The 13,414-nt window shown below is 43.4% G+C and overlaps 1 protein-coding gene across 1 annotated transcript in view; it reads left to right on the plus strand.

Annotated features, from left to right (window-relative positions):
- COL6A3 (collagen type VI alpha 3 chain) overlaps positions 1-13,414 on the plus strand; it is a 165,410-nt gene that overhangs the window by 82,659 nt on the left and 69,337 nt on the right. Inside the window, exons 10-11 of the mRNA XM_073633641.1 lie at positions 269-871; positions 2,383-2,988. Coding sequence (XP_073489742.1) covers positions 269-871; positions 2,383-2,988 — 1,209 coding nt within the window. The remainder of the gene's footprint in view (positions 1-268; positions 872-2,382; positions 2,989-13,414) is intronic.

Here is a 13,414-nt window from a genome sequence, read left to right on the forward strand (position 1 = left end):
ATGAGGCAAAGCTTAGTAACCCATTGCAACAAATCAGGGGTCATTTATCGATGATCCAATGATTAAAATAACATTTTTGCTATGCGCTACTGTACTATACTGATTTACTTTTTGCATTGCTTTATTTGAAATCCTTGTCGACCAAAACATATCGTTAAAAATAGTAACTGCATTACTTATTATGCCCCAATAATCCTATGGATTCAAAACACATTACAATGCTGTATGTACTGCTTTATTTTCAAGCAACTTGCATTTTTCTTTCTAGAAACTGATACAGACAGAAGGGATGTGGTCTTCCTGGTTGATAGCTCTACAAGAACAGGTTCTGAAGGACTGGCAAATATCAGGGATTTCATCATTAAAGTTATTGGGAACTTTCAAGTTGAACCTAATAAAGTCAGGGTTGGTCTTGTTCAGTTTAGTAATGACCCTACCACAGAATTTTTCCTAAAAACCCATACAAACAAGCAGGCCTTGATCAACACTGTCCGTCGTTTACGACTCAAAGGAGGAACGTCACTGAACATTGGGAAAGCACTGGATTTTGTAGCCAAAAATCATTTTGTGAAATCAGCTGGCAGTAGAATAGAAGAACAAGTTCCCCAGCACTTGGTGCTCCTTACTGGAGGAAAGTCTGTAGATGATGTCAGCGGAGCAGCACGGATACTTGGAACTAATAGAGTAAAGTCGCTTGCTGTAGCTACCAGTGGTGCTGACAGGACTGAAATAGAAACCATCGTTTCAGACCCACGTTATCTCTTTACCATCAAAGAATTTAAAGAGCTTCCAAACATTGAAAGTATATTATTCAGGTCTTTTACAGGACCCATTGATCCACCTCCACCACCGGTGGTAGGACCAGTACCTCGTAAGTGTTGCCTCATTTCTTTTTCTTTTTTTCCAGCTATGCTCCTTAAGATGTAAATAAATAAGCTGAAGCTCTGCTCCCTATTTACAGCAGAATGGAAGCTGCTTGTCCAGTAAGAGCACTTGCTATAATGTCCAGGTATGCATGGCATACTTGGACATTATAGAAAACTTACCTTTGAGTTGACAGCAATGATAGCACCACACTCTCTGTCACTGATTATCACTGCCACTACCGTCCTCTCTGATGCTTGTTCTGCACTGGTCAACTTTCTTCCACGGTGAGTGTGACCTGCGAGTATACTGTGCAGGCAGTTTCAATTTTAAAAATTGCCAGCTAAAAGGCAAAGGCAATTATTGCATAAGAGGCATACAAAGTCTCTTCTTCCAAAAAAAAAAAAAAAAAAAGAACCTTACCTTCTAACACTATTTCTTTTTTACATTTGGTCCCAATTAATTGCAAGGAAGTGGGGTAGCCTTGTACTCTGCAACATTAAAACCAAGATGCACACAGGCATAACATATAGCATTTTATAAAGGAGGAAAATGTATATTTAGGACTATACTATAGGAGGACATATATGTTTGTTATGTTAATGTAAGGAAGAGTGTTCCTAAAATAGAACTACGGCCTCCCAATAAAAAATATGTGCTGCAGCACTTAATTGTTTCAAAGATACCTGTTGTTCTTTCCAGTAGTGTCCAGCTCATGAGCTTCCTGTAACGTGTTGACAACACTATTGCACTGCTCCTAAATTCAGAGCAGCATTGTCACCCTCATGTGAATGTCTGCTAACACTACAATGGGATGAGAAGATATTGCAGAGGACATGGCTAAAACTATTGTCAATGCTGATTCACAAGCCTGTAGGTTTCATTCAGCAGCTGGCCACATCTTGCCCTGCCCAATGGTTTCTAAGTTTGCAGCACTGGCACTACTGCTGAAATCTCCCACTGAGAAATGCAATGTCTATTAGGGGGAGCATATGAGACACAAATGAAGGAAGATTTGGGATGCGCAAGAGAGGAAAATGATATTTTTTACTTTATGAGATGTGTGCATAACTGAATTTGGGACCTGTTTAGAACTTCACATATGGTTCTTCACTCTAACTTCACTTGTTGTATACCTGTTCTGGGTCAGTGATTTAGCCAGGCACTAGGTTTTCCAGAAATCCTTAAATGACAGCCTCTGTATTCATCTCAGTATAGGTTTCCTTTAAACAAGCTGACTACATTTACCTGGAATTTGTTAAAGCTAATTAATATTTTAAGGCCCAACCCCATCTTGTGCAAAAAAAGTAATTATTCAAGTGCCCGGCCTCTTTAAAAAAAATGCAGCGCTGACTGCTCTACCCAACCTGACTTTGACCCTACCCCTTGCAGACTCACTCGCTCACCAATACAGCTCTATAACATAAGTTACACATAAGATCTTTGGCTGTATAACAGTTAGTAGGAATGCCAGTGGCACAAACATCTAAAATGTACATTCCAACTATTTTCTTTTAGCTGGGAAGAAAGAAGCTGATATTGTTTTCCTTGTGGATGGCTCCATGAATTTAGGAAGAGATAACTTCAAGGAGGTCCTTCAGTTTGTCTCTGGCATAGTGGATGCTGCAATTGAAGAGGATGATGCCATTCAGATAGGACTGGCTCAATATAATTCAGATGTGACTGATGAATTTTTCTTAAAAGACCATAACAACCGTGACATTATCATGGATGCTGTGACCAAAGCAGAGTTTAAAGGAGGACGTGTGGCTAGCCTTGGAACAGCTATTCGTCACTTGCAAGACAAGCACTTTGTTAAAGAAGCAGGCAGCAGAATTGGTACAGGTGTTCCTCAGATTGCTTTCATTATCACAGGGGCAAAGACAGTCAGTGATGGACAATCTGCAGCACAAGCTCTAGCCAGCAAGGGAGTCAAAGTATTTTCCATTGGAGTAGGAAGCATTACTAATGAAGAGGTTAATAAAATTGCAAGTGAATCACCAAGTGCTTTCAGAGTATCCAATGTCCAGGGCCTTTCGGAGCTGAATGAACAGGTTCTGATCACTTTAGAAGCGGCCCTGCTGAAGAAGAGTATCTGTCCAGATGCGATTGGTGCTGTTAAAGGTATGTGAATCGTTATATTCTCCTTTTTCTAATACTAATGCTTTTTAATGGTAGCATGAATTTATTGTTTGACTATTTTATTCAGCCACAAGGTAATAATGAAGAAAACTGCTGACGTGGAATATAAAATATTGTAAATATGGGCATGTACATGAAACTATTGTGCTTTCCTTGGCTAATATGTGAAGAGTTTGTTAAAATACAATCTAGCACACAGTGCGTCTATGCTAGTCAAAAGAAAAAAAAAAAAAGGAAAGGAAAGTCACTTTAGTAAAACACATTTGAGGCTGATTACACTCAACACATTTTTAACCATAAATCATATGAATTCTTTTTTTTTTCAGTTCCTCTTAGGACAAAAGAGTGTGTTACCACCTGGAAAAAAAGATTATAAATTAGGCAGTCATTGATTGAAAAAAAGGTACTCACTCCACCTTCCCCCAAAAAGTTACAGGCGTTGAGTTAGTGAGTTAGCTTTAAATACTTTCAGTCACTCAATCAGAAAAAGTATGCAGATAAGCATTTCTGATTTTCCTGACATGCTTGCTAGTTCTGGATCAGTGACTCAGAGAGTGTTAGGGACAGAGGATCAACATAATAGTTAGACAAGGGGAGGGGGAATAGAGAGAGATTCCCCAAAGGGGTCCGTACCTCAAGAGAGGAATGGGAACAGGCTGTGGAGTACTCCTTAAAAAAGCTTTATTCAAAAATGATATTTGCAAAATGACAAAACACAGATCATTAACAATAGGTAGCATCAAGATCCAAGAGAGACAACGTTGTCTAGTAAAAACGCACTCCCGGGCTCATATAACCCTTTTATTGCCCCTGCTGTTAACCCCTTCCCAGCCAGTGTCATTAGTACAGTGACAGTCCATATTATTTAGCACTGATCACTGTATTATTTATTATTATTATTATTTATTTATTATTAAGTATTATGTATTATGTATCACTGGTCCCCAAAAAATGTCAAAAGTGTCAGTTAGTGTCCGTTTTGTCCATCACAATATCGCAGTCCCGCTATAAGTCACTGATCGCCACCATTACTAGTAAAAAAAATAAAAATATGCCATAGTTTATAGACGCTATAACTTTTGCTCAAACCAATCAATATATGCTTATTGCCATTTTTTTACCAAAAATATGTAGCAGAATACATATTGGCCTAAATTGTTTAAGAAAGTAGATTCTTCCATTTTTTTATTGGATGTATTTTGTAGCAGAAAGTAAAAAAATATAGCTTTTTTTCAAAACTGACGGTCTTTTGTTTAAAGCGCAAAAAATAAAAAACGCAGTGGTGAGCAAATACCACCAAAAATAAAGCTCTATTTGTGGGGAAAAATGGACATACATTTTATTTGGGTACAGCATTGCATGACCAGGCAATTGTCAATTAAAGTAATGCAGTGCTGTATTGCAAAAAAAATGGCCTGGTCATGTGGTTAAAGAATAAGAAAGGTGAATATCACGTACCTGGTAGAAGAGCCTGAATGGACGAGCAAGGCCTCCCTTACCACTCTGACTTAGGGCCCCTGATAGAGCAAACAGAAGGCACCAAAGTACAGAGTCGCACGAGTGCCAGAAAGTCTTTGGTGGTAGCAGGGTAGCGGGTCCGGTCGTACTGAAAAGACACAGGGAAGCTTCCGCAGGAGACTAGCAGATGGCAGCAGGTGCAGATGACAACGACAAGCAGCAGGGTCAGACAGGCAGGGTCATACACGGCAGATCAAATCGGGTACTAGGTGCAGGCAGGATCGTAGTCAGGAACAAGCCGGGTCAAACCAGATCAGCAGTGCAGGTGCCAGGGAGAAAGCAGAAGATTAGTCACAGGACAAGCCGGGGTCGGTACAGGCAGAGTTCAAGGGAAGGTAACAAGACAAGCCAGGAATCAGGATACAGGTTCACAGGGTATTGGATACTCAGAAGCTGAAGACAAGGCAGCACCAGGCCAAGCACCAGCTGGACTTAAATAGATCGTTTGGCGCCAACGTGAACGAGCGCAAGTGCACGCGTTAGATACGTACGGAAGTGTGCAGGTGCCGACCGTTGCTCAGGAATGCGTGACGGCCACTGTTTGCGCTCTTGTTCGCGCATGCGCACGTCTAAATGCCAAAGCCCGGTTTCTGTGTGCAACAGGAATATGTCTTTTTCTGTGCCTTAGACATCTTCGAGGCTGTCTGCTGATGGGTGTATCCTGATATTGCCCCCCTCCAATGGGCAGCCTCCGGATGCCCAACTGAGCTAGTCTCTCCGGGTGGTTTTGACAGAATGCTTGGACAAGTCTGTTGGCATGAATATTGCCCTCTGGTTCCCATGAATTTTCCTCAGGTCCGTACCCTTTCCATTTGACCAAGTACTGGACCTGATTCTGTCTCTTCCTGCAATCCATGATCGCCTCGACCTCGTACTCCTCTTCCCCATCTACCATTACAGGTGCAGGAGGATTACTACTCCGTTCGGGAAATGGATCTGGACTAGCAGGCTTCAGTAGAGATATATGGAAAACTGGGTGAATTCTGAAGGAATCCGGGAGTGCCAACTCATAAGCCACATTATTGATCCTTTTCTTCACCCTGAAGGGTCCCACAAACCTAGGGCCCAGTTTTCTAGATGGGCAGGCTAATTTCAGATTAGTTGTAGCTAACCAGACCGGATCACCAGGTTCCAAAATCAACTCTCCCCGCTTCTTCTTGTCAAAGGATTTTTTATAGTCTTCCTGGGCCTTGGTCATCGTCTTTTGTAATAACTGATAGTTGGACCTGAAAAAGTTTATTGTGTCCTGAACTGCCGGAACAGGGCATTCTGGAGCGGAGGCAGTCAAAAATGAAGGGTGGAACCCATAGTTGGCGAAGAATGGGGCTTGTTTGATGGCAGAATGCTCCGAATTATTATACGCAAACTCCGCCAGAGGTAATAGTGCCACCCAGTCATCCTGCGAGAAGGAAGAAAAACAGCGTAAGTATTGCTCTAACGTCTGGTTGGTCCTTTCAGTTTGACCACTGGTCTGGGGGTGGTAAGCTGAGGAAAAGGATAGTTCGATTTTCAAGGATTTACACAAGGCTCTCCAAAATCTGGATGTGAATTGTACCCCGCGGTCCGACACGATATTGGCAGGAAGTCCATGTAGTCTCACAATTTCTTTAATAAAGACCTGCGCTGTCTCAGAAGCAGACGGGGTACCCTTCATGGGTAGGAAATGTGCCATCTTCGACAACCGATCTATGACTACAGAGATGGTAGAGTAACCTTCGGAAGGAGGGAGCTCAGTGATAAAATCCATAGAAATCATCCGCCAGGGTCTATCTGGAACTGGTAAGGGTCTCAACAATCCCCAGGATCTTGTTCGGCTATATTTATTTCTGGCGCAGGTAGGGCAGGTTTCAATGTACTTCTTGCAGTCTTCCTTTAAACAAGGCCACCAAAAGGTACGCTGTAAAAGTTCAGTTGTCTTGTGGACTCCAAAGTGTCCTGCAAGGGCATGGTCATGGCAGAGACCCAAGGTGGAGACTCGTAGACCTTCAGGCACAAAGATCTTGTTGTTGTGCCATAAAAGGCCATCTTTAGCTTGTAGCGTCATCCCAGGAGATGGTGAGACATCAATAGTGGCTTGTCTAATCTGTGACAACAAATCTTCCTGTAATAAAAGGAAATTTCCAGGAGGAAGAATGGTATCCGGAGAAACTGGTTCTTCTGTCGTGCCAAACATTCGGGACAGAGCATCCGACTTAATGTTCTTAGATCCTGGCCTGTAGGTGATATGGAAAACGAATCTTGTAAAAAAGAGTGCCCACCTGGCCTGCCGGGGTTTTAAGTGCTTTGCGACTCGCAGATACTCTAAGTTTCGATGGTCGGTGTAGATCAGGATCGGATGAGCTGCACCTTCCAGTAGGTATCTCCACTCTTCGAGAGCAGCTTTAATTGCCAGAAGCTCACGGTCTCCTACATCGTAGTTTTTCTCTGCCGGGGACAACTTGCGAGAAAAGAATGCCACAGGATGTAGTAGGGACTTGGCCCCTTGGCGTTGAGACAGAACTGCCCCTACTGCCGTCTCTGATGCGTCTACTTCTAGGACGAACGGCAGAGCAGGATCTGGATGACGTAATATAGGTGCAGCTGTGAAAAGACCTTTCAGAGTTTCAAATGCGGTTTGCGCCTCGGAAGACCACTGGAACCGTTGAGATTGTCTTGTCAGTTGAGTTATGGGAGAAATTATTGCGGAAAACCCCTTGATAAACTTTCTATAGAAGTTTGCAAATCCTACGAACCGTTGCACCCCTTTCTTGTCCGTAGGAGCCGGCCAATCCAGGATGGCCGAGACCTTCTGGGGATCCATCTTAATGCCACCTGTGGAAAGAACAAGGCCCAGGAACTGGATGCTTTGGCATTCAAATTCGCAATTTTCTACTTTTGCAAACAAGCTGTGCTGTCTGAGTCGAGCCAAAACTTTTCTGACATGTTCTTGATGAGCTTCTAAAGAAGGGGAGAAAATCAAGATATCATCAAGATATACAATAACAAATAAATCTAAATAGTCCCGGAAAACATCATTAATAAAGTGCTGGAACATTGCTGGGGCATTACATAGCCCAAAGGGCATCACCAAGTATTCGAAATGTCCAAACCTGGTACGAAAGGCCGTCTTCCATTCGTCACCTTCACGAATACGTACCAGGTTATATGCCCCTCGCAAGTCTAACTTTGTGAAGATGACAGCAGAACGGAGTCTCTGAAACAACTCTGGTACTAGAGGCAAGGGGTATCGGTTTTTAATCGTGATTTTATTTAAGTCCCGGTAATCCACGCACGGGCAAAGGGAAAGATCTTTTTTCTCAACAAAGAAAATCCCAGCTCCAGCTGGGGATGTAGAGGGACGGATAAATCCCTTTCTCAGGCTTTCATCAATATAGATTTTCAAGGCGGCAAGTTCAGGTTCAGTCAAGGGAAAGATTCGCCCAAAAGGTATCTCGGCCCCAGGGAGGAGCTCGATGGGGCAGTCGTATGGTCTATGTGGAGGTAGAATCTCAGCTCCCTTCTTACTGAACACATCGGCAAAGTCTTGGTAGGGTGCTGGAATGGAAGAAAGGGTTTCATCATCTGAATCCATGCACAGTAAGGGGAATGGATGACAGAATGGTCTGGAGAAGCAATGTTGCTGGCAGTAGAGAGAGGGAAACTCGACTTTTCCGACATCCCAATGGATACAGGGATTATGTGCCTGGAGCCATGGCATACCCAAAATGATAGGGAACAGTGGTGAAGCTATGGCATCCAGACGTAACAGTTCTCTGTGGTCACCAGAAATAGTAGCTAATAGCGGAACAGTCTCCTGGGTAACCGGACCGGATTTAATATGTGACCCGTCTGCCAGGTGGATAGATAGTCCATGAGCTTTGGGTTGCAGAGGAATCTTATGTTGAAGAGCAAAAGTCAAATCAATGAAGCAACTGCAAGCCCCTGAATCTACAATAGCAGGTACTTGGATCATTCTTTCTGAAAATTGTAGTGAAATCTGTACGGCCAGGTGAGAAGACTTGGGAGGCCGGGAGGACTGGCTGGCAGGGAGAAAGGTCAGGCATTTCCGAGTCTTGGCAGGACAGGAACTCACATAATGGCCATCCTTTCCACAATACAGACACAAGTGGTTCTGACGACGGTACAGGCGTTCCTCTGGAGAGAGGGAGGGACGGAACCTGCTGGGTTGAGCTGGACTAGATGGACCAGGCTCTTGTGGTAACAACCCTAGAGGCTGGAATCGTTCAGCTGATCTCTCTGCACTGCGTTCTCTCAGACGTCTGTCAATTTGAATTGTCAGGTCGATGAGTGCTTCTAAGGATTCAGGTACTCCAACACGAGCCAGTTCATCTTTTAGGGGTTCGGATAGTCCTAGTCGAAATTGGTAACAGAGAGCAGCACTGTTCCATTCGACGTCTGCGCTCCAGCATCTAAAGTCCGTTACATAGTCCTCAGCGGCTCGATGGCCTTGCTGGAGCGCATGTAGGGCAGACTCGGCCGTGGCAGTTCGCAGAGGGTCCTCGTAGATTCGAGCCATGGATGCAAAGAAAGTGGTCAGGCTTGACAGACAGGGATTGTCCTGTTCCATTAAATGGTGAGCCCAGGACTGAGGTTCACCCTGCAGGAGGGAGATTACAAACCCTACTTTGGTGGTCTCCTGAGAGAAGGTCTGGGGCTGTAATGAAAAATACAGGATACAGGCATTCTGAAAAGTCCTGAACTTGCCACGGTTGCCAGAAAACTTCTCTGGAATAGGAACCCGGGGTTCCGGTGACTGCATTATTAAAGCAGGTGTTGGAGAAAGTTCATGAATCCGTTCTTCCAGCTGGCTGTAACTTGCTTGCAGACTCTTGACTGTTTGGGTAAATGCAGTTAGGTGATGACACAGCTGCTCTACGGGGGAGGTTGCTCGTTCAGGCTCAGTCATGGCTGCCTTGTACTATCACGTACCTGGTAGAAGAGCCTGAATGGACGAGCAAGGCCTCCCTTACCACTCTGACTTAGGGCCCCTGATAGAGCAAACAGAAGGCACCAAAGTACAGAGTCGCACGAGTGCCAGAAAGTCTTTGGTGGTAGCAGGGTAGCGGGTCCGGTCGTACTGAAAAGACACAGGGAAGCTTCCGCAGGAGACTAGCAGATGGCAGCAGGTGCAGATGACAACGACAAGCAGCAGGGTCAGACAGGCAGGGTCATACACGGCAGATCAAATCGGGTACTAGGTGCAGGCAGGATCGTAGTCAGGAACAAGCCGGGTCAAACCAGATCAGCAGTGCAGGTGCCAGGGAGAAAGCAGAAGATTAGTCACAGGACAAGCCGGGGTCGGTACAGGCAGAGTTCAAGGGAAGGTAACAAGACAAGCCAGGAATCAGGATACAGGTTCACAGGGTATTGGATACTCAGAAGCTGAAGACAAGGCAGCACCAGGCCAAGCACCAGCTGGACTTAAATAGATCGTTTGGCGCCAACGTGAACGAGCGCAAGTGCGCGCGTTAGATACGTACGGAAGTGTGCAGGTGCCGACCGTTGCTCAGGAATGCGTGACGGCCACTGTTTGCGCTCTTGTTCGCGCATGCGCACGTCTAAATGCCAAAGCCTGGTTTCTGTGTGCAACAGGAATATGTCTTTTTCTGTGCCTTAGACATCTTCGAGGCTGTCTGCTGATGGGTGTATCCTGACAGTGAATCTTGAAAATCCATTCTGGCCATTTTCAAGGCTAATAGGAAATTGACTGTCCAAATGAGGGCATGGAGAGCTGGGCACTGCCATGGGGAACATGTACCAATTTTTAAAAATTACTGTACGGCAGGGAGAGTGTCTGTCTTTTAAGAGGACTTTGAGGGCAAAAACATAATAATTGTGCAGCAGGGAGAGGTTCCACCCTTTAACTGGACTTTGAGGGTAATAGGTCTGACCAAAAGAGTGGAAGTAGCAGCCACAATAGATGTAAAAGCTTTCGAAAAGTATACTTAAAAAAAGCTTCATTCAATTGGCCAGTAGCAAAACAGTTTCATAGTATAGTTTGTTAGTTTCTTTTTTTTGCAGTACTACACTGTATTGACTTGTATGTCAAATTAAAGTGCACAAAAACACTTCAAAACCACATCTCCACATTTGCTGAACTCCCTCCGATCCCCATTTCTCTAATTATTTCCAAAATATTCCAAATACAGATCTCAGGTGTTTGGTAGAACTTGGCTAGCATCAGGTTGGTATGCATGAACTTGAATAGGCAGCAAATCGAAAGGGACAAGGCAGGTTTGTATTGCAATAAAATTAGTGAATTATTTGAGAGACAATAGCCACAAATATTGCACAGTGGCTGGACAATATATGAGCAGCTTGTGCAGTGAAATGCCCATTTACTCACCTTGCTCAAATGGATATTCAGGCCCCTTTAAGTTCTTTTCCCCGCAACTCCCTGGTTCTTGGATACTCCCAGAGAAGATAAGTTTCTCTGCTTCCCTCCCTCAGCAGAGGGGTCACATCTGATAAGGCAGAGGTATTTTGGCAAGTGATCTGCAGCCAGTTGAAAGGCTCTCCACTGTCAGAACCAGTGTGTAGGCACCTGGGTAGGCATCTAATAGCAAACAGCTTCTCCAAAAGACCCAGCTACTGTGGGGAGCACCTTCACAGTTGCTACCAGAGTACTGCAGTTCCAATGGGGTGGCACTTTGTCCTTGGGTGTTGGACCCCTCCAGCTGTTCACCTTCTACCAGAGCTAACCTGGATTTCACAATGAGGAAAATAGCAAGCAGCTGTGATCTGAACTGTTTTGCCGAAGCTATGATTATCAGCTGGACTCTCTGTTCTTGGGGATTCTTGTAGACACTATGCTATCCAGCTGCATGCTACCCTGGCTGAGACATTATTGTGAAGATTCCATGTTTGTGCATCTTTCATATGTTTGTACAGCTTTCATAATTCTGCATTGCCTGAATGTTTTTGCCACCCTCAACCAGTTTTGTGTTGTTGCTTCTAGCTTTGCACCTGTTTGATACACTGCAAGTTAAAATTACTCTCTGTCCCATCATTGGGCTGATCACATATTTTGTTAAAGTTCATTAGGTCCCAATATAAGGAGAGAAAAGGCAGGCTTTATCTTGTAATAAATATTAGAGTGTATTATTTGAGAGACAATAGCCACATATATTGTACAGGCGCTGGACAGTTTGTAAGCAGCTTGGTTATGTCACAGTGTATAAAGGAGACACATGGCAAGTTTTATCCTGAAATAAATATTAGTGTACTTTTTTAGAGATGATAGCCACAAATATTGTACTGTGGTCATATAGTATGTAAGCATATTCTTTAGACTTTAGTGTAAGAAGGAGAGATGAGGTAAGTTTCACACTTAATTTCACACTTAATTATAAAACAGACTGTACTTATTTTAGAAAAACAATAGCCACAAATAGAAAAAATCTACTTCAGGGGAAATGGCGCTGTTCAAAAGTGATTAATTATATGTGAACCCACTACACTATTTAATCTAGACAACTCTCCATAAAAGTGCAAAGTGCTTCAAATAAATAAATATAAAACCAAAAATTTAAAATATATAAATGTAGAAGAAAATATAAATACATGGAAAATATATATATAACATTGATAATACACCACATCACAAATGATATAGTGTGACGTGCTAAAAAAGGCAATAAATATAAAAATATGTGAAAAGTCCAACATGAATGATGGTGTGACTGTGAGTCTCTGGCCCCAAATCCTGGCTGAGAAATGGGAAAACAAAAAAGTGGAAATCCTCAAACAATGAAGTGTAGGAAGAAAATATCAATACATGGAAAATATATACATAACAGTGATAATACACCACATCACAAATGATATAGTGTGACGTGCTAAAAAGGCGTGACTCAATGAATGAGAAAAGTTAGGAACAAACGTGCCCCTATATGAACTCAAAAAACATAATTCAAATCGGTAATTCCAGACAACAACACAATAAAAAAATAAATAAAATATATATAAATTAAGAGTGACAAAAAATGATATCAAAGTGAAAGAGTCCAAACAAAACTAAGTGTGTATACTGCTATACACTATTAACTAATAGTCTGTAAGCAGTGATCTGTGTACAAATTCAAAATAAAGATGGCTCTCTAGTGTTCCCCACTTTCATCCGCAACCCCCACTTGTGCCCGCACTCACCAGAGCGCCTAACCCCTTCAGGGGTAACAGGCGTGATAGCTGAATTCCAGTGGCGGTGTCCCCTTGCGACACGTTATCCCTCAAATAGGTCCTGTTGCATTCCACCTCTCCACAGATGTTTTTCTAGGAATCCCCAGCGACAGGCACCCACATAAGTATAGGAAAGATGAGCCTCATAGCATAAATCTGTAGAACCTGATGTTTTTATTAAAACTGCATGGATAATATTAAAAACAGAGGAGCTCCAATGCTCCGCTATACAAGTAATAGCAACTTCCGTATCACCGGCGTGGTAACGGCGTGCGCTCCACAGCCGGGCTGGCAAAAATCGGAGGTCCAAAAAACACGGAAGTGACATATTGCGTACCACGTATGTCCTGCCTTCCGCGTTTCGTCACACGGACATCATCTGAGGCACTGCCATATTGGTACACCATACGTCTATAAGTAGTACATGGAGTGTACCAATATAGGCAGTGCCTCAGATGACGTCCATGTGTTACCACGCCGGTGATACGGAAGTTGCTATTACTTGTATAGCGGATCATTGGAGCTCCTCTGTTTTTAATATTATCCATGCAGTTTTAATAAAACCATCTGGTTCTATGGATTTATGCTATGAGGCTCATCTTTCCTATACTTTTGTGGATCCTGTCGCTGGGGATTCCTAGAAAAACATCTGTGTAGAGGTGGAATGCAACAGGACCTATTTGAGGGATAACCTGTCGCAAGGGGACACCGC

The sequence above is a fragment of the Aquarana catesbeiana genome, linkage group LG06, assembly GCF_042186555.1.
Source record: "Aquarana catesbeiana isolate 2022-GZ linkage group LG06, ASM4218655v1, whole genome shotgun sequence".
NCBI lineage: Eukaryota > Metazoa > Chordata > Amphibia > Anura > Ranidae > Aquarana > Aquarana catesbeiana.